The sequence below is a fragment of the Anguilla anguilla genome, chromosome 4 (genome assembly GCF_013347855.1).
Source record: "Anguilla anguilla isolate fAngAng1 chromosome 4, fAngAng1.pri, whole genome shotgun sequence".
Taxonomy (NCBI): domain Eukaryota; kingdom Metazoa; phylum Chordata; class Actinopteri; order Anguilliformes; family Anguillidae; genus Anguilla; species Anguilla anguilla.
The window spans coordinates 17,168,828-17,192,492 of record NC_049204.1 but is presented as its reverse complement, the minus strand read 5'-3'; the positions used below and the strand labels follow the sequence as shown (position 1 = coordinate 17,192,492).

The 23,665-nt window shown below is 38.2% G+C and overlaps 1 protein-coding gene across 2 annotated transcripts in view; it reads right to left on the bottom strand.

Annotated features, from left to right (window-relative positions):
• The window catches only part of zbtb47b (zinc finger and BTB domain containing 47b), a 48,685-nt gene extending 28,249 nt beyond the window's left edge, over positions 1-20,436 (bottom strand). Inside the window, exons 1-2 of one of the 2 annotated variants that reach the window (XM_035414182.1) lie at positions 20,065-20,436; positions 1,030-1,237 (exon numbers count right to left, since the gene is read on the bottom strand). Coding sequence is in view for 1 of the 2 variants with exons in the window: in XM_035414181.1 (XP_035270072.1) it covers positions 20,065-20,067 (3 nt within the window). In the remaining variant the exon portion in view is untranslated. The remainder of the gene's footprint in view (positions 1-1,029; positions 1,238-20,064) is intronic. The other variant, XM_035414181.1, reaches the window with a different exon arrangement.
• Positions 20,437-23,665: the final 3,229 nt, after the last annotated feature.

The window sequence follows — 23,665 nt, the reverse complement described above, 5'->3', positions numbered from 1 at the left end:
AGAGTAATGCAATACAATAAAGGATTCAAATTATGATTGGGGAATTTTGACTTTACTTTCAAAAGTTACCAACATTTTTGAGTTCCTGAAGACTTGAATCTCTGCGGTGCAACTGTATTCTTAAGGCATGACTTATCAGCATCTTCCATTTCACAAAACTAAGTCTATCAAAGACAATTAACAACCAACAAGAGAGTCAGCTTATATTCATGAGCAAAAAACTTGGATTAAGCCACAGGGAGCTCAGTTTGGCCAGTTGGCATTTCTGCTGGACACAGTTGCCTAACTTCAGCTTACCTTTAACGACCTCCTCGACCCTGCAGCTGAGGAGCCGTGGAATAATTACAGATCTCTGCAGAGGGAAACTCACCACACTCGCAGCACAGGGTCTTTGGGGTGAGATAAGCCTCAGTGAAAGGAGCTATGAGCTAAATGAGGTCCTTAAGGCAAAGAGGTATATCAAATACTGCAAATTGGGCACATCGTTTTCTGTTTATTACCAAGGGCATCTCCCAACATAGCTCTAAAACAGTGTTAATGGGATCACATGCTTCCGAGCTGAAATGCACCAGAGGCTACTCTCTGAGTACTTACTGCATCAGGAATTTTATACCAGCCTTTTGGCTGTCCTGTGCCTGCCTGATCTATGCCATCTATAACATTTCCCTTGGGAGTCACTTCACAATTTTTCACTCTCAGATTTATACAATTACATAGGCATATAACAATAAATGGAGAACTAAGGTAAACAACTGATTGGTAAACAGTCTTGGGCCCCCTTAAAAGCATAAAAATCCCAGTATAGTAGTCTAATGGCAAAAATAATGGTTCCATTTTTTCATTTTTATTTTAGAAATGTGGCAGTTTAAACACTCACGGAAGGATACTGCTATCGCAATATAGTTTGATGCATGGGAAATTAATCTTTCATGAACAATGACAGCTGCGCAAATACGTATTTGCATGAAGATTGTGAATTTTAACACTTTTAATACATGCCTAAGGAAAGGACCCCATTATCCTCATCACCTTCTCTATTTCCAGGGGAGGGAACCAGCAACTTTCGCACAGTGGCCATGCTGAACTCTTCCTTTACACGTCGTGATAGGAGCAGGAATCACAGGTGAATTTTGAGGAATTTCGATTCCCACAAGGGCGTGGCCTGAACGGTGCTGTGACAAACCCATCTGCTTCTCAGTCGAAGTTGCGGCTCTGCAGCAAGAACTCCCCGTGCATCCTGCAGACAGCAGACGCAGCCATCAGATTCACCAAGGTTAAACGAGGCAGTCTCTCAGAAGGGGAGGGAGGGAGGGAGAGAAAGAGAGAGAGAGAAACTGCCTGCAGAGAGGAAAAGAGTATACAGCAGGTCTGTCTCAGTGTCCCTCCCCCTTTCCTCCCCCCCCCCCTCCTTTTCATCACAATGTACCCCAAGTGCTGACCTTGAGGAGAGAGGCATGAAATAGACACACAGTACCTAATGTGTGTGTGTCAATGCCACTGGCACAGAGGTGATAAAAAGCTGTAAGGCCGGGTTTTACCACAGGAAGACTCCGAGCACCGTCTGTAACTGCACATCTGCATGTGTTTACAAAACCTGAGATTTTGGAGCCCAAGAGCCATAACTACAATACATTCTGCCACACAATAGCAACCAAATACAAAAGAAAAAACATATGCACACATTTATCAGGTAATGTTTTAGACTTTTTGAGAGAAAGCTTTAATACTTAGCAACCAATCCCAGTGAGCTGCCAAGCAGAGAACATAGCCTATTCTCTAAAATGAAGCCACGTACAGTACAGTCCCATTTAGAAAAGCACTATTTGTTGGAAGGTCCTGTGAGGACATAGAAAAGTAAGAGTGGTATTGTATTACCACTACTTTTTTTTTTTTTTGTGGCTCTCAACTCTCAAGGTCACTTATATTTTCGTTTTTCTTTGAGAGGAATATTTAAACATGCAGAACAGGTCTCTTTTTGCATGACAGCACTGCACATTAGCAACAGTGATAAAACCAACGTTTAATTGCATCGGACAGAGATGTAAAGTCTGGGAGCAACAACCAAGGGACCCTAATGTCAATTAATAAAAAAATTGTTAGAGATGTATCAGTACAATGACAGGCAGATTCTTACACAGCGGCAAGGTCACGTTGTACCATGTCCTCATTTCACCTTGATGTGGTAATGTTGCACTGTCAAAGAACCACAGCAATGATTACATCTTGTCCCAGTGCTGCCACTACTTTATAATTTAATGCTGTCACAGTGCCTTGACAGAATTCTATCCAACCACAAATGGGAGCATTCCAGTCAGCCATGTTCTGCAACTGTAAGTTATAACTGAACAGAGCTATTTTTGCAACTGCTCCTATAATCCCAGCATTTAAAACATAAACTTCATACAAAAGTACAAAACAGGTCTCATGGATATAGGCCTATCTAACGCAAGAATGACATGAATAAGAAATAGTCTGCAGGAAACAAGACATACAGTACAAGACATTACACTATCACAAAGATGCACTAGTGGCCTACATTTTACACTGTGGGCCATATACATAAAACTCAGAGGTATGAAGTCCCCAAAGTCATTTTTTATTTCCCTTTAAAAGTTGAGTGATGCATAAAAAGAATTCCCCTGTCTAACAGCAGGTACAGCACCGTACCAAAAATAAAAATGATCTCTCTTTGTCACTCAATGATAGCAAGTGTTGATTTTCAATGAGTGGTGACAAAATTGTCAATACACAGCTGTAAAGCATTGCTGGAAATGAAAACTTTCACTCATTTCTCTCACCTGAACATATTCATCAATGTTTAATGTTTCCTCATAACAGATTGTCTATGTGGCCACATAAAACATGACATGCAGACAGTGACAATTTATGTGCCACTGTCTGTATGTCAGTTATATTTGGGATCTGATTGCAAGCACATATTGATTGGAGAGGCCATCAGGCTTGATTTGCTGAAGGAAAAAAAAAAAAAAGACAGCATGGAAAGCAAGAAATATTTGTGAACCAGGCGAGAGGAGACAGAATGGGGCGAGTCAAATTTAAGGCTATTTTAAAAAGCAAAAACTTGTAAAATGTAAAAAAATGTCTAATGATACAAATGCGAATTGTTCATTTGTATCTTTCCTGAATCTATTCCAAGAAATAAGGGTGAAAATGGACAAAGAGAAATCGCTCAAGTTACATTTACGATGTCAGAGTTAGCTCACAAGCCCCTAGGCCAGGTTCATTACCTGTGTGAACATGGGCATAGAATAATTGCCTGCCTAGGCATAATGGATGAGATGGATGGTGTTACTGTGCCTTCCTTCTAGAAAACACTGATGAATGACTGTGACATGGTGAGACTGCTGAAAGCAATGTGATGGGAACTTGGGAACCAACAATGCATTAACCTGCTCTCTAATGTAAAGGACTGGAAAAAGATTGCATTGCAAAGATCAAGCCCAAAGACAGGGCCCTTCTTCCCAAACAATATTAATAATACACTCTTCAAGTTAGACCTTTTATCTGAGAGGTGTCTAAATAAACATTATATTTATTTCTATTTTGCCATTTGAAGAGATGGATGGCATAAAACAAAACATATAAGAATTCCGCAGTCCTTCTGCCACATCGACTACATGAAATCATACACAAAATCTAAAATATATCAGTTCATCACATAAACATTAACATGAAACCTACGCACAAATACTACAGGGCAAGTTGTATTTAAATTTTTATCCTCCAAGGGTCAATGTAGGCACTCGAATAGCAGTCAAGTCACAAATTATATATTTGAGAGGCTAATTTTAACATTTATAAAAACAATTAGGCCTAGTTGAAATAATATTGGGAGAGTGAAAGGAAAAAAAAGTGAACATAGATGGAATGTCAAACACGCAAAGTAAAAAAGAATGTCTTTGACAGATTAAATCTAACACAAATGTTGCATGTAAACATCTGTCATCAGCTTAATTAGTGTTCATTATTTTATCAACATACATGACTGAGGTGGTGCAATTCTGATAATTGGCACATGGCTTGGAAAAAAAGACAACCGACCTCTTGTCGGCAGAGGAGAGAAGTAAACGTTGGAAAAGTGTACAGGGTGTACTGTGAAAATAAAAGCCATTTTAAGACTGCATAACAATATGATCACTTTATTCATAATTGTTTTCATTTTATTTAAAATGACTAATTATCCTGAAAATCAACCATCAGTAATAAAGGAGTCACATTTACAGTGTATACTCCAGATAGGCCTAATTTAAGTGTTTTTCACACTCCATCTGCTTAAGAGCAGACTTGGCCAGGTGCTCATTTTTTATTGTATAGAGGGGATGTTTGCATTTATGCATTGCATTAATCACATGCAAATTAGAAATAGGAGCATTACTGTGGATGTGTCTTTAACCACAAGTATCACAGCAGAAAAACCTTGCGGTGTATGCATTTGTGCAGAAAACCATATTTGTAATTCTGTCAGGTTCAATCACATTAAATGTTGATACCACACCCCCGTATCTTCAATCTCAATAAATGTCATTCAACTGTATTCCACTGAATTCAGGAACTCTAACTCCATGTACTGTAGCTACTACAACAGTTTGCATTTCAGAGATTGCAGAACAGTTTGGTCCTGCAATTAGACTAGAAAATACACCAACATGATTATGTATTTAAAGTAATTATATGCAAAGCAAACCTTGCAGACATTCCTTAATATTTGTTCTATTTGGTTTTTAGCTAGCACACCAAATTTCTCAAACATGGACTCAGTTATTTGCTAATTTCCAAGAAATTGATTAATCCACAGTGTCTTAGAAAGCAGCAAAACCCACCTGAACAAAAAAGCTTCTTAATCAGAATGCAATGGCATACTCACAGCTTCTAAAAAGCAAAAACAAAGATTTCTTTGCATTTTTTCTACACCATAAACAGGCTCAGTCAGGATGGATACACTATAGCCTGCATCAGGTTAGCTGCAGTGTCATTGCTATTCTGAACAGTCCCTGCAGCCTTTAAAGTTTTGAAAGTTAATGCTGTGCGCAGTTACAGTCATATTAAAGGAACACCAACACTTTATCTTCTAATGGAGGAAAGGGACAAATAGGTTCAAGGGCCCCTTGGATCAGGAACTCAATTTGTTTGGCCCATATGACACTTTTAAGTTATTGGCCCAGCAGCCCATCAGTGCTCCAAGTGCAGCATCCTGACACATTTTACTGTCTTTAGTTTGAGTGAGAGGTGACAGTAATGGATAGCACATCGTAGCTAAAATGAGACACATCTTTTAGAAGAAGGCGTCCCTTTAATGGACAATCGAACAGGCATTTCAGAAAATAAAGCTCATATTACTCTAGTAGTAGATTTGAAATCATCAGATTCTTCTCTATTTCATTCTGCTGCCATTATGAAGTGTTTTCTTTCTAACTAAGCTTCTAGACTAATTTAGATTTTTGAGAAAAGGCCAACCTTCATATTTGTACAAGCTTTAGTCCCCCCTGTCAGAGGTCTGCACCATAGATTCCCCAAATGAACTTATGAACTGATCGGTGTTGCCTGACATCCATCACCAAAAAGTCCCCCTTTTCTCCTTCTCCTGTCACATCAAAACAGCGCTCTGTCACAGCAAGGTATGAAATAAATAAAGACACTCCTTCTCTCTCCCTGATCATTAGCACTGATGGATCAGCCCAAAAAGACAGGTAAGATAACTGGAAGAATGCCCACACCTGCATGAATAAAACATGCCACCTCCACCAACTGACACCCACCAGACTGTTGTATTCAGATCCCTGAAACTATGATGCAACATGATCCACAGCAAACAAGAGTTACTGCTGTAATACATCAGAACCATCACCTTGACCACACCTGAAGCGTAATTGCCAATTAATCTGGTCCAGAAATAATTTGCCACTGTTATCTATCGCCAACCTTCACTGCAACCTAACCACGTTGTGTTAGCTTCTGTGGCTGCTTTGGAAAATGGAGTATGTGCATATACCTTATATATATCCTTATAACTATATACAGTATCTATATACCATAACTATAACTACCATAACTATATTCCATATATCCTATAAGTATAGTAACTACTAACAATAAATATCTCGAAAAGCAACTGCACTGATTTGGCAAAGCATAATGCCTACTCTATGCCAATGTGCTGAACCTAAAATTAAACTAAAATTGCGGACCGCGTGAAGGAAAAATGTCTATTAAGGGAAAAAACTATATAAATCTATCATAGTAAATGTATTTAATCTCTACAAAAACCACTACATTTTGAAATTAGTTACCAGAGCTCCAAAACTTCAAAAACAATGGCAATAATTGTAAATATATTTTACTTCATAAAATATGTCTGCACTGTCCAGGGACCAGGCAATGTTCTTTGCTGTCAAAAAGAAAGAAAGAAAAGTTTAAGGGCTGGATGTCAGCAGAACTGTTTATTCATACTTATCCAGATGAGTAAAGGTAATGTGTGACAGAAAAATAAATGCAGCCACAGTAACCGTGAGCTGCATTTGTGATTTTAAGATTAGCAATATCATATTTCTAATTTTACAACGTCTGTGATTGTAGCTCTCACCTTTTTGAAGTATCACTTAAGTGTGGTTTATTGTTGAAGCGATAACAATGCCCTGGTGGATTATGTTCTTCAAGGAGATATTGAATTCTGTGTAACTCACCTGTCCCACAGATTTAGAGAAGTAGGGGGCACACCTTGGGTTAAGTGGAAAGGTACTCTCTGTCGAGCATAGAAAGCACGGGGGACTCCTCAATGGCAAAGACTACGAGATAAAATTCACAAGAATTAATATTTAATAATAGCCTTTTCTCTCCTTTAGGGGGCCTTATTAATCCGTGTATAGGTAACTGATGTGTGCATACTTTTTATTTATTTCCATTCCTCTTTGTGCCATTTATTATCCTAAGAGGGCACATTTTATAAGGAGATGAAATTAAAGGCAGGTTTTATGAGGAGAATAAATTGAAGGCCCCATCTTAGATTACAGTTACAGAAGACGAGACAAAGGAAATGTCAGTTTTTATTCTCTGATGCTAAATTTGAATGGCTCAATGTGTGAACTTCGGCACTAAGGCCCACTAGAAGAAAAAGATTAATGCAACAAATTTGCATTTACATTTATGGTAATACAACCAGGACATGGTGTCTACATGGAGTCATCGAAAGGATGAAGTCCTCCAAAAACACATAGGCCTATGTCACGTATTTCTTTCTTTAACAATTTTTCAAAGCATTATAGGGTGCAATCAATATACTCACTATGTGAAACCTTAGTGAATTTGAGCCCTCCCCTGCTGAAAATTCCAGTTAAGACCTGCTGGGATTCTAAGCTGGTTAAAGATGGTTTTAAGATATGTTTTCGACACCTCTAGCTGGTCATAGGTAGTCTGTGGCAGGTCAAAGCAGGTCTCTATCTTGACAAAGCTGGACAAAGGTGGACTACCTGACTATATATATAGATTTGTGAGATGACTAACAGTTGGTCAACCAGCTAACAGTGTCGAAAACGCAGCTTAAACTGGCTTTACTAGCTTAGGCTGGTTTATGATGGAATTTTCAGCAAGGTCTGATACAAAGTGAACTTGTATTACCTAGCTACTTTAACTTAAAAGATTCAAAAAACTATATTTCCTCAGAATTCCACATGCATTGAAATAAAGCAAAAATGACTCCAGTGACAAACTTTCAATTTCTGTACATAACTAGTAGTTCATGAACACGTTCGTGTAATCAAGCAAAGCTGGCCTGCAACTGTTGTTATAACGTACTTGGTCAGAAATAAAACTAAGACCACATAGTTACTTAAAGGGTAATGTCCTGGGCTAGCTGCCATCAGGGAAGGATGAAATCAGGATTGGTATCGCTTTGAAACTATACTAACTATATGAACTATACTTCACAAAAGCTTTTGTCTGATTTAAATAAAGCACATCCAACCTGAGGCAGCATTCACTTTTTGTTTACGAGAAACTGAAACGAGAAACACTACTGGCTTTGTGAGATGTGACTATCAATAGCACAGTTTATGTGGGGTGGTTTTGGTTTGAGGTAACCCCAAAGAATGATTGTGTTTGGCTGAACATTTGCACAGTTGTTTGCATGTGTTAGATAAAAGCTAGGTCAAACCAAACATTTTTTAAACAGGCTTATAAACTGAACTGAGCCTGTTACTTGTGCTGTAGCTGGTCAAGGCTGTTAATTCAGATGGTTCTCTTTTGACATTTTCTCTTAGAAGCATTTCATTATCATAACCACTTCCCTTGTAAGTGCATTCAACACAATAAATACCCTGTTTTCCAAATGAACAGAAGTCTGTTTCAGGATTCAGCCCGATGGCAGCGTTCCTTCTTTATCACCACCATTTTAGTTATTTTTCTTGCGTTTATTGTTTATGACTGTACTTGTTCATATAACATCTTACAATATTATTTTCTGCACCCTCTGAGTCACCACTCTATGCATATAAAAAACACACCAGTGACAAAATTATCATTAAAATACACTACCCACAGGTAAGCCTATGTTGAACATAACATAAAAACAGAAAATGGAAAACAACCCCTTTCTTCTGAGAAAAATAACTAAAAGAAACCCAGTCTGGGGTGTGTAGAATGTTAAGTCATGCCTTTGTCTCTGTTGTGTGACCCCCTGTAAATAAGTGTTCCTTAGATCCTGTATTTTGTATAATTCCATATTTTTCTGTATTTCTTACCTGTTGTGTTATGTAAGCACCTACAGTGAAAAAGAATTTCCTCCTTGAGGACAAAATAAACTATCTATCTTTCTTCTGAGAAAAGGACGGGGTGGGGGGGGTGGGGGTGGGGTTCTGCCTCACCTGCTTGTCATACTACACGAAACAATGCGCTATTTAAGGCTAAACTGGTGCCACAGTACTCAAGTAGATGTCATGCAGTGAACTTTGCAGAGGACATGTATTGTTATGCATTTCATCTCCCCCAGCTCCAAATTCAGCTCCATGTCAGCAAATTGAAATACAATAAAGCATTATTTCATCAATCTGTAGTCTGCCACCCCTGCTGAAATTTCCAGCCTAAACCAGCCTAAGCTGATCAAGCTGGTTTAAGCTGTGTTTTTGATACTTTTAGCAGGTCAACCAGCTGTACACCAGCTTATATAGTCAGCTAGTACACCAGTAGACCACCAGTTACCACTCTACCAGCCTGATCAGCTTTGACCAGCTTTGTCCAGCCAGAGACCAGCTTTGACCAGCCACAGACCAGCCATGACCAGCTAGAAGTGCCGAAAACACTTAAACCATCAAACCATCTCAGCTGGTCTTTTCAACAGGGAAAACAGAATTTGCCATCTTCCCTAAGAGAAAATAAATGGGCACACAGATTCTCCTAGTAATAAGTCTTGCCAATTTGAAGGAACTGGCAACTGTTCAGAAGTTCTCAAGAACAAGCATCTTTAAAAAACGTAAAAATGTGTCCAGCTCTGGAAGCTCGCTGGGGCGGTAGAGTTATCAGAGGCGATCTCCGAGTTCAGGGTGACCAGCAGCACTGAGCCTGACTGGCCGGCCGTTAAGCGTATGTGCATGTGCTGAGTCAGCAGTCCTAATCCACAGGGAGCGGGCAGAGCTGGCATCTCCTCTGCATATCTCACATCAACCCAAATGCCATAATGGATTCACATTCCAACCATGAATGGTCCAAAGGAAAATACATGGGAAAATGTTCCAAATTGAGCAAACAGATGCGCATGGGTCTTGTTGTGTGATGTGAATGCCAGAATTCATGGTCAGTGCCCAGGGACAGTATATAAAAATAAACGTATAAAAACAGCGGAATCATGTTAGGCAGCCGCAATCACGGCCAGGTAGCGAGGAACCTGAATTCATCTACGATTTCTCATCATGTGGAGGGACAAGGAGTCAAGGTCTGGAAGAAACCACATGGTTTAGCACACTCATGCAGAGCGACTCCAGGACCATGGCAATCAATGCTGCATTGCTCAATAGTTTCTGATCTCACAGAACATCTCGGTTCAATACCGCTCTGCCAAAAAGAAGCTATGGCTCTCAGGAGACAGTGTCAAAATGTAACACCAGCCTTCACTGGCAAAGGTACTGTCGTGAAACAGCTCAGAAAGTCTGGTACACAATGAACTGAAAAAAAAAAAAAAAAACAGGCAACAATTCCAAATTTTCAACTGACAACCGCTGTCAGCTTGAGATTCAATATGCTCTGATTCACATGGCTTGGGAAAGCTACTAGAATGATTCTGTTTGGGTAAAATCCCTGAAAACACTCTTGCATCTGGTATAGTGCTTATATTCTTAAATCCGCATTAAAGCACCCAAATTGTGCCGGAAGCTTTAAGTTTAAACACTGTGAAGACTATATTCGTTTTAGTAGACTACAGGCTTTAGAATTTTAATCCCAGCTCAGCCAAAGTGACTTCATGAGAAGTATAGAGGAAGATTTGGTTGATTAATAATATTTGTATGGTAAGTGCATGCAAAATATGCAGTGCTTGATTCAAACAATACATTTCAAGCCATGCTATTTAATAACTGAGAAAAACAAAAATTGTGCTTTGATATCACATATCAAAAACCTACACACAAGAAATTATCGTATACAATTCTATTATCTGAAAATGATATTACCATTGTTGAATAACAGCGAAGCAACTCAACATTGGCTTTCATCTCTATGTTGAAAAACATTTACGTTCAACCCTAAACTTGTAGGTCTAAATTTGTAGGTATATCTGTAAATATCATACTTTAAAGTGCTTTTCTCATTATTTAAAGACTTGTATGCCTGGGAATAAAACTTTATTCAACTAAATCAGCATATATAAATAATTTTCTATTTGTTACTCATGGCTAAGGCTTACATATAATCTTACAAGATTTTGAAGGAATTAATTGAACCAAAAGGTCAGTGGAGAGGTTGTGACCACCTCTCTCCCCACTGGAACCTCCTAAACTTGCATCAGGAGGCCTTGCTCCACTATTTCTTTCACTGCAACACTTAAGTATTATGGGTAATACCAAGGCACACAAGGATCTGAATAGTTCATGTAGCACTATTAATAAATGTTTAGGAGAGTAGAGCCCATAGGAACTGGATAACTGAAAAGAAAGGTCTCTTAAAAATGAGATTCAGGCAGATTCATTCAAGGGCAAACGCCACTTTAAACTATGGCTGTCCCAGAGGGCTAACCCGCTAATGTCAGATAAAACACTTTACTACTACTACTACTGCTACTACTACTACTATTATTATTATTATTATTATTATTATTATTATTATTATTATTATTATTATTATCATCATTGCTTTTTCCAATGAGACGCTGTCATCCCGGCTAGCTGAAATCCTCCCATCCCTGGGCGACGCCAGAGCCAATTGTGTGTTTCCCTGCAGGCCTGCCAACCACAGTCACTAATTTTCCAATGTCACTGTATTTGCTCAATGTTAATTCCACTGGAAAATCCAGATTCAGAAAGTAAAAATCCTCCCCAGTATTTTGTTCTAATCACCCAGATATGCTAATAAGCACAATTCTACAGCCAGGAAGTCAAACTAATTAGTTAAATTAGCTGGCTGAGTTCATGGTGGACGAAATACATGGCTGGACTTTTACTTTCTGACCCCTGGATTTTTACCTCTGCTCAACCCATAGGGTTTGAATCACATGGTCTAATGCAGGCCAATTAAAATAAATCCCATTCAATATCTGCATTAAATGAGGCACTTTTTAGCAAATTCTTTTCAGTTGGTCACCTTATAGGTAAGTAAAAAAGGTAATTGACATACATACATGCATACAAAGGTATCAGTGTTATAGAACACGGACACCTAAAGCTGGACCCATTAGAAATGACTCAATGGTTTGTATTGGCCCAAAGCATTTACTGAGTCATCACCAAACAGAATAGAGCAAAAAAAAAAAATTCAACCCTAACCTCGGCCCACCCATTCCTCAATATATTCAATATAATAAAGCTTATATTGAAAAATATAACACTGCACTGCTATAATTCATTAATTATAGTAGGCATTTCATTTTTTGACAATACAAAACCAAGGACTAGATGTGCCACATTTCTTCAGTTACTGGAAAACAACCACTCTGTGGTGCCAAAGCCCCCAATGTTTGCATTTCTCAGAAATACATCAAAGCTGAATAACAGTTTTCAGATACAATATTGAGGGCTGGCATTTTGATACCATACAGGGCTCACCCATACAGCATATCATTCTGAAAATTATCAACTATGCTACAGATGTCCCCATCATACATAAATATATATATATGTATTCAGTCTGGTCATTGTTTTTTCAATACTACACACATATACTAATATTAAGGAGCCAAAATTGAAACCATTATGGCAGAGCACAATTTTAAATGCTCAAGTTATATTGTCGACATTGGTATTACCTGGTCTAAGATCAAACAATTATAAGGAGGAGCTCAAACAGAAACGTTACATGAAATTACTACAGAGGGGAGTTGTAGATTAAGACCTGAACAGTCATAAATAATTAATCACAGAGAATTTAATTAATGTTCTACTTTCCAATTAAGTTCTTAAAATGATTACACACTCAGTGGCTTTGACCTTTGTGACATTGGGGTGAATGAACAGCTGCCTCACCTTTGGGATGCACGGCACCAGTGCGGATTCTGCCATTCAAAAGCAAGAGAGGACCAACTACACTGCAAAATATGTCATCAATAGCAGTGTTTCTGTAATTAATTCTCCTAAATTAAATGGATATGATTTATATGAATTAGACTGGGAATTACTTCCTGTTTTTATTGGGTTTTGTTTGATTATATCTATATAATTTATATCTAGCCTATATCATTTCCTGTAAGAGCATGCATTGTTGCCATTAATTATTTCTATATCCAGACCATACCCTTGCATCTGAGTGAGTCTAAGCAGGGTTAAGCACCCCTCAAAAAAGAAATATCAAGGAATGTGGTTATTCCAAATTTGTCTTCAACAGGATGGCCTTGGCAAATGTTTGCTAATAATGCTGATTGTCTGAAAGATGTGTGGCGTGCCAGTTAAACTAATCATACATATATGATTTATTTGTGGTTCACATACAGGCAAGCTCCTACCACCATCAGCAAATCTTTGACCAGTTAAACTAATCATACATATATGATTTATTTGTGGTTCACATACAGGCAAGCTCCTACCACCTGACATCAGCAAATCTTTGTCTATAGCAAACACCACAGTATAGCTCAGCTTGACAGAGGGGATGAGGAAGCTAAATGAAGATTTGATCACGCATCATATATGATTTATTTGTGGTTCACATACAGGCAAGCTCCTACCACCATCAGCAAATCTTTGTCCATAGAAAACACCACAGCATAGCTCTACTTGACAGAGGGGATGAGAAAGCCCAACAGAGATTAGATCACGCCTAAGAAACCACCATCCACTCCTCAATGGTTTAGAAGTCCTGGGAAGTGGGCATAACTAGCTCTCAACATACATTTGGACAGAGAGGGAAACCAAGCATTAGCCAACTAACCCACTATCCATGCATAAGATCCCATAAAGAAATGAAGTATCTAGATACAAGATAGAAACCAAAGACTACAGTATAGACTACAGTAGTCGGAGGTGTATGTAGATTGTAAAATGGATCAGATCAAACATGTCAAAATTAAGGTGCGTTTTTGTCAACCACCCATGTAGTAACTTTTGTTTACATTTGTCTTTGTTTGCGTGTTTCGTTCTTCCTGTTTGTCATCTGATTGGTCATTTCTGTCTCCAGTTACTCTGTTTGAAAAAGCAGTCAAACTCAAGCTTGGCGGTTTGTGCATAGTGATTGTTTCATTGACTTTTTCGTTTGATGCGTATTTGACCGTATTTTTGTTTGATTCCGATGGACTACCAATCCTTCCATTGGGACACAACTTTGTTATTTTGCTTTGATATTTTTCCTTTATCATTTTTGAAGGTACTCTGGGTGGAGTTTTAACTCTCTGTTGGGGGTACGCAATTTGGACTTTTGGTTTCAGACTACTGACTAAATGTCTGCAGCTCATTGGTCAAAGCTTCCCAGTGTCCAGTGCCCTTAAAAGACTAGCCAGTTTTCAGTTAGATTTGAACAGGTAGAGAGGGGCTGGAGTTACTGGTTGGTTTGCAGTATCATTTCCCTTACCGATTCCCCACTCGTTTCCCTTAGCCTACATCCAATTTTTTTTTAATTGTTTTCATTTTATTCAGTTGACAGAGAATACAATTCACTAGCTCCTCCTCTGGGAGCCTGAGGTCTGTCTGGCTCACTGACCACACAGCTCAGCTAGAATCACCACTGGTGAAAGAAGTAGCAACTGAATTTGGTCGTCAGTGTGCAGTCGATGCAGGCAGACTGCAGGCACCCAACCTAGGAGAGGTGCTGTTTTGGCGCAATGAGCCTGTCGTCAGTGACCCTCAAATCCTAGGCGATGCCATGGGAAATCATCCACTGCCCTTTGAAGTTGACGGCCATGGTCAGCACTGGCAAAACCAGAATTCGATGCCAGGGCGCTTGGTATGTCACCGCATACCAGTGCTCCCCCTGGACATGGTACTCAACAGCACAAAAACCTAATCTACTGCACACTGTGCTCACGGCAATTCTGAAATTCTGAAGTTCACATTAACAGTTAATGTCCCTGTCTAACAAATGAGTAAAATACAAAGCAGCACTACAACAGTACAATAAGCAAAGAAGATAGAGAAGACAACCTTGTGGTATGTATACCCCTGCCTGCGTACCAAGAATTAGGCCTTGCATCAGGGCATTCATGCTTTCTCAGATGAAGGACTGGTTCATGACAGTCAAGCCTGCTAGAGTTTGGCACTCATAGCCTGAATGTTTGCACTTGTCAGAAGAACTGAAGTGACCCCTCCTTCAGCATTTGAGGACAGCAAGGCATCAAATTTGACAGTGGGTTTGCTGCAGTTAACTGTGCAGTTATGATTAAACTCTTTCTGCCTACAACATACCAAAGTTGATGGAGCCAAGTGGGTCAGAGAATTATTGCTTCCATTTCACAAATTCTATACAATTTATATGACTGATATGTGCTGAAACATATAATTTAAAACTATTTGAGTTTTCCTGTTCCTACATAAACATGAAAGCACACACTAGCAGCCAAACAGTTCAACAAGAAGTTGTGTGCTTGTTTGTACACAACTAAAAGTCTTAAATTATTTATTGGCAGAATTGCACACTTATAGCCTAATCCTATCGGAATTGAATACATGATCTACATCACTGCACAAAATCAGACAAGAATACTACTGATTAACTTTATTAATCACACAGGGAAGCGGTGGATTGTTTAGTTTTTTATGGCATACATGCAAATTATTTGATCCAATCAGTTTACTGATCCAGTTCACTTTGGACTACGGAACTTCATTAATATACCATCAACACCTTGGTGTGAATGAGCCAACCCATTGAACTCATGCCCAAGAACATCTCCCACATAACTTCCTACGTCATGCAGCATAATTGAATACAATACAATTTCCATGTAATATAGCAGGCAACCTCCACTGTGAAAAGACTGAAATTCAAAAAAATGTTTCCATATGTCTGACAAACACACTGTCATGTGTAGTCTGTACACACTACATGCACCACATACAGTATATTTGTGAACTTTGTGGGCCCTATTTTGATGGTACATGGTTCAATTGCAAATCGATTAGCAAAAATATTAGCATTCTACACATTTTGGTGCAAACAGAGAATTACTACCCTTCTAAGAGAATAAGTCGTATTAACAGCAGTTGGTCGGAATGCATGCGCGACATGAATAAACAGGGACAATATGGATGCATGTAGTTTATGAACAGGGACTGTGGAAAGCATCCTAATTGTTCAGTCCAGTTAGAACTTCACTGAACCTTTAACTAATGCAGAGGAAGACTGTGCCCACCTTAGCATTGTATGGTGTGTGTTTGCACTATTGATGTGTAAAAATAATTTTCACATGGATGCTTTTAACTGTTTGCCAAATGCATTTGCATCCGAGAAAAAGGATGTGGTCTTTAAACCCAACAGGGAAAGTTTCAACAATGTTAACATTGAAACACAAAGAAAATAAAACTGAAAAAGGATCCTCTGCAATAATTAGCCTACATACAATACAATATGCATCTGTATACATTGTTAGTCCTTGTTTTCTCAGAACCTTGTAACAAATTGGATTAAACGTCATCAATCAATACAGTAATGCAAGTCTATTTCAAATTTGGATAGAATGGGCTTCTTACAAAGAAATTCTAATGTAGAATTTAGGCTACAGGTTAGCAGTTCGCTTTATTATTTATAAATAATGTGCATTAACAAAAATAAATAAATAAATAAAAAATTTAAACAACTTGTGCAACACCAGAAGTGAGCGGTAAATTATTGGGATCTTAGAAGTGAAACTAAAAAATTCAGCTTCCTCCTCACTATGGATTTTGTCAACATTTAAATTCAAACAAACTCTGTTGTAAGCTTCTATTCCACTATTTAACAATACCAACAGTGTGCCTACAAGCCTTCACACCCTTTGAACTTGGTCCCTGAAAAAAGGAAAAGATCTTACCAACTTTAATGCTTTTCTGAATTCTGGGTACACTGATAATTGAATATTCAACTGAGTAGCAGTTGGCACTCATATTTTATTGATGACCATAACAGGATCCTGGGCTGGCACCACCACTGGCATAATTTGGATGTGTACCTGCAGTCAGTGTCAACATCTTTTAATCTTGACAAAACCACATCAGTCTCACCATCAGTTTAGAGCCCTGATGAACTATGCCAGAAAAGAGGCTAATACGTTGTATTCTATGGAACTTGGACTTCAGTACTTAAAGAAACAAGTCTTTGAAGAGCATTCCTCATTTTCACTTTTCTTGAAGTTCCTTGTTTGCTAAATTAAATGCATCAGATCTTAATTACACAAGTTGCGTGCGAAAGGTACTCCTTTTTCTCCTGCTATGCACCTTCGATTCATTGGTGCCATAGGAAACTGTGTACCCCAAAAAGGCATGAGAAAACTATATTAATTTATAAATTTATATATCTATTATATAGTTGTTTTTAATAAAGTTTATTAGTGACATAGCCATGAAACATTGACAGTACACAACTGATCATGTGAGCCTTTCATCAACACCTTAAGCCCAAATATGGCAAAACAGAGAGGCAAATTCAGTTTTTTTATTTATTTATTTATTTATTTATTTATTTACAATGCCGACAATCTGCAAAAGCATTTGTATATTTACCAACTGAGCTGGACCATATTATTATCACCACTCTATGACAGTCATGCAAATAAATTCAAATAAACATTATGAATAAAATTAAATAGGATACAGTATAGGCCTATTTGTATTATTCAAGAACTCTTCAAGCATTCAGAGAGGGGGCAAACCCAAAAATAATAACAGATTATCCATCATCAAAGTCATATGCTTTAATGCCTTCAGTGACAAAAAGAGACAAGCAGTAAAAACATATTACAAAAAAAAGTATATTTTTACCTACTGGAAGCTAAACCGTGGCCACCAAGCTGATTTGACTTGTGAAATGACCTAGATATTAACCCAAGCCTCCAGATGTGAAAGGGCTATCGGATTATTCCACTGCGCCACCCAGCTTCAAATGCTGCTTAATGAAATATCCCCGAATGACCCCTGCGTCTACGTGTCTACCACCCCCTCCTCCTCCCCCAGAACAAATGGAGGACCAGGCACTCAAATGACTCATTAGAACAAAATAAATATCAGGAAATTAACTTTCTTCCCAATAAGCACATTTACTTCAACTCAAGAAGGGTTTTGACTTCAACAATGAAAGGATCAATAATGAAGGATAAAAACAGATGCACAATTTCTGAAGTACATGCACAGAACAAGGATTCCTTTAATGGGACAGACATTATCATACTATTAATTGTTTTGTTGCCAAACACAGTGTCACCTGATAAGAATTCTAAATGAGGAGGCTTCTGCATTTTGCTTAAGGGCTATTTGGAGAGACGAAGGCAATTGCCTGTACACGCAGAATTTAAACTGCTTCTTTTTCATATGTTGAAAATAAATGTAATGTAGGCCTATGTCACAAAAGAACGCAAGAGAGACAATTTGATCTGTCACATGTCATGAAGCAGGTGCAAATAGCAATGATTTTGTTTTGAAACAACAACATCAACTCTGGGTTCAAGAGCACTTTGAACCCAGACTTTATCATTAAATCGGTTACAGAATTTTACACATAATCAATCGTATATTTTTAAAAGTTTCTTCAGATTAACTTCAGAACTTGCATGCAAATCATTGGAAACTTTAAATCTGTTTAAGACAGCTGGTGAGAAAGGACAGTTGATGCTTCAGAAACCAGACGGCTATTCAACAATAGAGACCATGGAGACGGACAGATTGATTAAAAAGACTGGTCGATGGGACGGGCAAAACTCAATTCGTAAAGCTCCAAGGCAAAGAACACTGCCCAGATGAAAATTGTAATTGTTGAATCAAAGCCAACACACAGCCATCAATGCAAATAAGCCCACCGACTACTCAACAATGAATAACCTGGCAGAGACTTAACCTCAACACCGTGGAGAACTTGGGACCAACTGTCTTGGAGAGTTTTACTGTATGGAGCAGAAAAGATGTAGCCTAGTTTGCATGTATTGATCAACGTACACATTACAGAAAACACCTTCTATCTTCCCCCACTTACAGTATTCAGATAATGTCCGTTCAGAATCAATGTAGCCAAATGTACGTTAAACACACTTTTAGCATAATTCCTTTCAGAATATATCCCTTAATAATGAAGTTACTGATGGAATTAAATAGTAGCCTACAGCCTTACCAACTAGGCTACCTGCCATTCATCATAAATTAACATATACCAGAAAAGGGTCAGTCTGTCATATTTTTCAATCCACTACACATTGGGGATACTACATAAAGCAATGTTCATCTGATTAAGTTTCAGTAAAATTAAACCTCTTTTTTTACATCTCCAAATAACAATCACTATATGAGTTTATTTATGCATGAAATCTCCATTAATTCAGTTGATTATAAAATATATTCTTTGTAAACAGCGGAAGCCAAACAACACTTAAACATGGACAATACTGGAAAGAAAATGTATTTCCACTCTCTAATAAATAAAAGCATATGTGCAGACAACATTCACACAATGATATAAATTAGCAATATCTAGGCTATACCGTACCAACAACAATGACCTCCTTAGTTTTCGGTCCAAACCATAAAGACAATCAATAAAAACTGGAAATAATTGAACTACGGCTTGCACAAATCTTTACAGATAACTTTCCCTAAAACCGTTACCTGAACAGTTAATGTCAAGCCACACAAATTCTGCAAATGCAACGGAGGTCACGCGAATGTTTAGAGGACTGTACAATGTGTGACACGGGGTAGCTAACATTTTATTATCTTATTTTCAATTAAACCTACATATTTTAATACCGATGATCTCACTAAAGGCTTCTCATAAAACGCTAATCTACACGATTACTCTGCTCCAAGAAACTTGCCAACTAAAATATTCCAAAGCCAGTTACTCCTTGAAATCTCATGGAAAACGATGAGTTTCACTTGCGCACCAATATCCAAAAAAAGCACCAGTCACGACCTGGTCCTTGCGGAGGCATCTTAATATGATGGAATTTAACTCTTTCTTTGCAAAAATGCAGTTGTTGTTACTAATGCATTCTTGTAATTGATCCAATATGTTGTCTACTTTCCCACTAACGCTCAATGCAAGTTCTAACTTTAACTATTCGATAAACTCACTAACGCCCACATACACAGAATTATCCAAAACACTTGACAAGAAACATATCCGTGCAGAAGCATCCTTAAGCAATTTTCAGGTAAGTTTCAACGGCCTAGCTAACTAGCTCAAATTTGCAAGAGATCAAAAGGAAAAAGAAAATAAACAGACAATTGCAACGCTCTACTGTACCATTTTGATCCAAGATTTTCTGGGGCAAAGGAGTCCCGATTCCCCTCCTTTCGTATCGGACTTTTGTTCGCCATGAAAGTGTTTAATTCTCTGTTTTCACATTTCTTCAGCTTTTTTTTATTTCTTCATATCAGTCTTTTTTCGCCATGTTAGCATTCAGAAAGACAAAAATGCAGAGACTGCCTTTGCAGAAGGAACTGGTGATTGGAGCTCAGGGATCATATGGGCGTTTTGTCTGGGTTTTTTAAAGCGACAGGGACTGTATATGCTGCTTGACTTTTAAGCAAGTGCACTTCGAATTTTTCTGTTTTTCAAGTCCTGTAAATTACCGCTGAAAGCAAAAGCATCCGCGCTTTGTTAGCCTCACATGTCCGTACTTCGGAGCATTCCAGAACACGCTTCGTTACTCCCGGCTGTCATTAGACAGGCTACGAGACATGGGCAAGGTCACAGAGTCCACACTCCACAGCGATGTGAACATGTCAGATTAAATGCTGATGAAATACCTCTGAAATATAATTAATCAGTGCATGTATATGTGCGTATCGTGTTTAAAGACACCCGAAAAATTGAGCATGAGTTTGAGCTTTACTATTTTCTTATTACATCAGTCTACTATATAATTATTTCTGTAATTATGCAATAGCCTATTCGTAAACTGTAATTAACAGCACCTTTTTTGATTGACTTTTACTTTGAGTTGAAGTGTTTATATACATTTGCTATTCAGTTACCAACATTTCTAATGTATACATAACAAAATTAGACAAAAGAAAATGTCTATAACAGAATTTCATTGCTACATGTTTACAGTATGTCAATAAAGAGAAATGCCATTCATGTTGCCTTAGGTCTATAGAAATATATAAATTATTGTATTTCTATAATATGATTTTATTCAAATGGAAAAAGTGGGCTTATTTGGAGAATGCATGGGCTTTAGATTTTCCAGACAAGATTACTAGGTCTGGAATTTTCTTGTACTTTTGAACAATCTATGAATGCACAGCTCCTTGCATGGGTACAGATGAAACAGCGGTATTTCTTGGGGCAAAATGGGTGACTAATTGAGAGCGGTAAAAGGAGGAGGGAATAGTTTCAACTATCTTCAAAGAATTTGTAAGTGAAAAGGAAAACTCACTTATGAAGGCTGCATTTACAGGTCATGGTTGAAAAGTTGGAAGCACCAATATGAACTAATTTAATACAGCTTTGAACCGCCATGTGCCACCTGAACTTCAGGTCTGGTGACAGAAGGTCATAGTATATCTAAAACATTATTGTCAGGCTCATCAAACCATTGGGTGACTGCATGTGTTCTGTGGATTGGGGAATTATCATCCTGGAAGACACATCCCAGCAGGAAATAAATGCTGCACCATGGAATGAAAGTGATCCTTTAGAATCAGGAGGCACTGATTAGCACCAACATTGCCTTCTAAGGCCAGGGTGTCGAACTCCAGTCCCGGATGGCTGCAGTGTCTGCAGGTATTTGTGGTTGTCTTTCCATCAACAGCCAATTAAGTTTTGACTCTTTGGCCAATCAGTGACTGAATCACTTGTTAAAAACACAGAAAACAAGCAGACACTGTTCCTCCAGGACTCTGGTTTGACACCCCCGTTCTAAGTGAATGAGTGCATCCAAACCATTCCCGGAAAATATACCCCAGAACCCTTCTCTGCTGGAACTAAACACTCAGGCCTGTAGGCTTCTTTAGGCATGTGCAACAAACCTACTAATCTGTCAAGAACATGTTGAAGGACAATTCCCGATTCATCTGACCCCATCTGCACCCAAAACTAATGTACAGACATCACAATCCAGGAGCACATAGTTACAGAAACAGTTTTCCTGTTGATGTGATCACTTCAGAATTCAATGCTGAAAGCTCCTCATTGTTCCTCATAAAAAATCTACAATTTAAGCTTCTTCTTCACCAGTGAAGCTCCTACAAAGCATGCCCTAACAATCACCCCTCTTTCAAAGTCACTGATGTCTCATGTTCAGACCATACTAGTCATAATATAGGCAACCAAGCTTGCCCAGCCTTTTTGTACACAGCCCAGTGCATGCTGGAATGTTAATTGCTAAATTAACTCAGGGACCAAACTTGCATGAAAGTATTTTCTGTCAATTACCTTCTGTCCCTCATTTACCCAAGCATTTCCACCTTTTTGGCCACTATCTATCGTTCTTTTTTTTAAAAATCTAAGCTTTCATTGACAGATGAAGTATTTTCCAAAAAGAGTGTAAATGACACACATTTAAAAAGAATTAATGTGACATGGTGTGCACTTATGCATGTTCAAGCGTTGTCTGTATAGCTATAAATGTACCCATTCTAATCAAAACATAGTTAGAGTTTTTAGGATTATACAGCTGCCGACCCATGCAAATGTAAAATTAACTACAGCTAATTTTTAAATGCCTGTTGCTGAAGTTACTGACTTTACTCACGTTACTTGACCAGCTTTGTAGACAGTTGTAATTTTTCATCAATTGATTATAGTGACGAGCCTCTTCCCAGATAAAGTTAACAATACACAGGTGCTATTCAAACTTCAAAACTCCAAAAAGGGGGGCAGGTGAAGTGAACATAATTTTTTTACTTGCTCAATTAAATCTTTTGAAAACAAATGTGTTGTTTCAAATAGTTTTTGCAGTGTTTAAAAATTGTATTCACAACTGATAAATAATTTTTAAAATGTATCCTCTTTGTCCTGAGTGGTACATAAGAACACAAGTCTTTTCCACTTATTCTTATCTTTGGCAATGTACGGTATTGTACTTTTACCCCATGTGAGACCCATCTCAACCAGTTTGATTTCAACTGTTCTTCCCCATATTGCCGCTAGTCTTCCTGGCTTTCCCCTTCAAGGGAGGGCAATCTTAGGATTCTGTGTTGCTCCATCCTTAGAACGTGCCCCTGCCAGCAAATCCATCAACACTTGATCTCACTAATTACACTCCGGAAGACAGTTTTCATGTTGTTTCATATTGTGCTGGGCCAGAAGATATGGTAAATAAACCTGAGGTATTTGTTATGGAAAGCTTCTCTCTTTGCCAGGTCAATCTTAATGACATGCCAGCACTCTGAGCCATTCAACAAGACAGATTTGACAGTGTTGCAATATAGACCAATCTTGATCCTTAAAATGAACTTGTTATACTTTCAGATGGGTCTTAAATCAAGCAAATGCACCCCAGCTTTACCAAGTCTTGCTCTGATGTCTTTTTGTACACCATTGTCTTTACTGATAACCCATTGGCATGTGAAATCCTCAACATGATTGCAAGGTTTACCATCAACGAGGTGTTATTGATGCACATAAGTGCTGAGTGCTTGAGTTTTGGAGGTATTGATGTTCATGGAGTCTTTGTTTTCACCACTTCAACATCTAGACTTTGCTGATGACCTTGTTATACTTTCAACCTACCACACCCAGTTACAGGAGAAACCCGATTGGACTTATTTAGGATTTAACTCCTAAATAATGATTGATGTTTTTTTTCCAGTGAATTTAAAACAATCTTTCAGGAACCTTCTGTTTGACAGGTCCTTGTATCACAGGATGTCTGGTTCTTTCTAATGTTTGCATG